This window comes from Lytechinus variegatus, chromosome 6 (genome assembly GCF_018143015.1).
Source record: "Lytechinus variegatus isolate NC3 chromosome 6, Lvar_3.0, whole genome shotgun sequence".
NCBI lineage: Eukaryota > Metazoa > Echinodermata > Echinoidea > Temnopleuroida > Toxopneustidae > Lytechinus > Lytechinus variegatus.
The window spans coordinates 33,626,833-33,629,959 of NC_054745.1; the positions used below are offsets into that span (position 1 = coordinate 33,626,833).

Consider the following 3,127-nt stretch of genomic DNA (forward strand, 5'->3'; position numbering starts at 1 on the left):
CCTAAGCAAAGATGTAGAAATTTACTTTTAAACATATTTGGATCCATTTTATTGTATTGTTGAATATTGAAATAAATACAATACTACATAGGCCTATTATGCTTTATATTGCATCCTTGTGTTTGCTTTCAATGCGAATGATAATCAATAATATTCCAATAGACTTACGTCTTTTTAACCATAAATTCTATTGCTGGTATACATTACTGCGACATTGAAATTACACAGTGTAGAAGCAGAGCAGCATATCTTACATCGAAAATTTGCACCAAGAAACCGTCGGAAGATCCTCTGTGAAGTTGTTCGAGGTGAGAATGCAGCCTGCCATTCGATATCGTCCCACATTCATGGAGCCTGTAATCATGAAACAAAAGGATGGGTGTAAGAACTCATAAGAAGATGGGGGAATGTGTATCCATCTTTTCCGTGTCTGTGTGTATTGTGTGTTTCTGGTTAAAACGCTTGTAATATGTAACACTTTCGTTATGATTGCATACCTTTTGTTTAATCTTCTTTAATGAAAATGCACCTACATGTATCATAATATAAAAAAAGCTTTTACAATATCTTTACCTTGACTTTGACGTATGAAAATGCAGGATTATAGGTGAGAGTATCAAATAAGTGTGGCTTATCTTCCTCAAAATGTTACTTATTTTTGCAATTCATTGGTATACAAATAGCGAATAGGCATGAGTGCAATGGTGTGAGATTTCGCATGAGATGAAAGAAAGATGCTCTATTCAACGAGGCGGTAGCCGAGTTAAATAGAGTGTTTCTTTCTTTCACCGAATGCAAAATCTTGCACGATTGCACGAATAAGAATATTCGCTATTTGTGTTGTACGACGCCTCGGAATCTAGCGAAAATATGAAAAAAGAAAAGTTTTTCCCTCCAGTAATCTATGAAAAGGGAGCAAAAATATTGAAAGCAAAAAGCAAAATCCCACAAGCGCACATAATCTTGGACAGCATTGCGCATTTAGCCAGCGGGCTGTACGTGCATTGTCACCTTATTCAATGAAATCGCATTGTGACGTCACCTCTAAAGCCGTGCAACGGTACATTTTGGATGGTACGTCTTGTGTGCAACGGTACGAATGTGTGACATTCGGCCTCCCATTTCATCGCGTACAAGCTAAGTAGGCGTTGTACAATACAATAATGTACCTGTGATATATATTGCTGGGGGGATTATATAAATTTTGAATGAAATTGAAATGCAGGATACATTTGGTATTTATGATGATCGGGAACGTAATCTTTATAAAAAAATATATGACTGAAGTAACATCTATTAAAGTAATAAAAGAAAATTAATACATACGAAATATTAAGAAATATTGAAAATGACATTTTCAATACAATAAACAAATCGATTATTTCACATTGAGTACGAGTTAGGTATGAAATACTATTGATAGTAGGCTACTGGAGCTTATGCAAGAGTTACAGTCGAATTAGCAGTAAAATTCAATTGTGCATGCTGGTGCTATTACCTAATAGTAACATTTAATGACAGGGTAATGATATTATAACCAATTTTAATTAAAGTACAAAAAATGTATTTGAGGACCAGACATATTCATGGCAATTCTAAGAATATCTGACACTATTAATGGCTAAAAAACAATGGAACCGTTTCCTTTTTGAATGTATGCGAATATTTACAGAAAATAGTATACATATTATGAACTTTAGGAATTAAACCACCGCATTGGGTTGATGTTTAAATTATATTAATAAACTATTTTTATTCATAAGGAAGAACTCACTCAACGCGTTTCATCGTCTTCACACGTCTGCAGCAGTCAATAAGGTAAACTAAATGATTCTCGTCTGTACACTCCACGCATTCCAGGTAGAGCGACACCAGGTTCTTCGTATGTTCTTCGATGAACAGACCCAGTCCTCTTATTGCCTCTCTCGATACAATGCCCCTATTTCGTAAAAGTGATGACCATGATGACGGACCATATAGATATATGTGTTTTAGTTTCTGCCCTGCTGTCCGACGAAGAACAACGATGTAACGAGCAATGTCTCCCTCCTCATCATCCATCGTGATATCAATACTTTCCAAACCAGGGAGCGATGAGATTAGACCATTATAGCTTTGCGACGTCACTCCCTTGACTGATAGTTTTGTGACCGATGGTAGCTCAGTAGGAGATGGAGGGAAGCTAAGAGATGCATCTGAGATGGTAAGATGCTTCAGTGAGTTGAAAGATCTGAGGCATGGCCACATTCTAGAAATCATCTCAGAAGACAGACGACATTTGGTTATCTGAATGAAAATATAAATAGGAAAGGTGGATAACAATCGTGTTGTACAAAACTTTTTTGGTTCATGAAATTATTTTGGGATAAGATTATTCTTCACACCTTTATGCATGTCGTGAAAACGTAAATATCCCCCCCCCCCGAAAAACGCGATAATACATAAATCAAAGGTGATTATCAATATCAGATATTATTTAGACATTTGAAGAAAATGTATTAATTCAGAGGGTTAGTTTTTAAGAAATACCGAGTGATAGTTTTTCTTTAAAACAGAAACAAATTAAAATGGAAGCGTATCTCTAGTTTAGCTAAATCTCCCAAAATAGCATTTCTCCGGCCTCGCCCTCACTTTTGGCAACCAAAAAAGGGTCCTTTTTAACTGGAGAGAAACGATGAAAAAAAAGAGAAAAGTAAATACAAAATAACGAAGCGGGTATTATATCTATGTTTAACTTACGGCCATGTAATGACCGGCCTGACCCCCATAGACTTACTCGCAGTGGCATCGCATTCTGTTAGTTCACATATACGCAAAACCACGCTACCGCAACTGAGTGCGCATCAATGAAAGGCATTCTACTGCACATGGGTTTCTTGCACTCAGGGTCCATCAACGGCCGAGTAGCTCTGCACATGTTGCTTACCATATGTACATAAGTAGGCCTTAAAAACAATATTTAAAAAGAAATGCTTAAAATGTCCGGTCTTCAGGACTTAATACCAACAGATAAGAAACATGAGAAAGATTACAGTTTCATGAATTCCTAATAATGAACTTGTGTCTCTTAATTGCAGAATGGAATATCGACGAGTTTTTTCTCGCTGCTAGGAAGAGTAATAAGGAA

The 3,127-nt window shown here is 36.3% G+C and overlaps 1 protein-coding gene across 1 annotated transcript; it reads right to left on the reverse strand.

Moving 5' to 3' along the window:
• Positions 1-1,770: 1,770 nt before the first annotated feature.
• Positions 1,771-2,788, reverse strand: LOC121417740. The gene is made up of 2 exons (XM_041611473.1): positions 2,777-2,788; positions 1,771-2,286 (listed from the first exon to the last, which is right to left on the reverse strand). Exons 1-2 carry the CDS (start codon positions 2,786-2,788, stop codon positions 1,771-1,773), a joined length of 528 nt encoding a protein of 175 aa, XP_041467407.1.
• Positions 2,789-3,127: the final 339 nt, after the last annotated feature.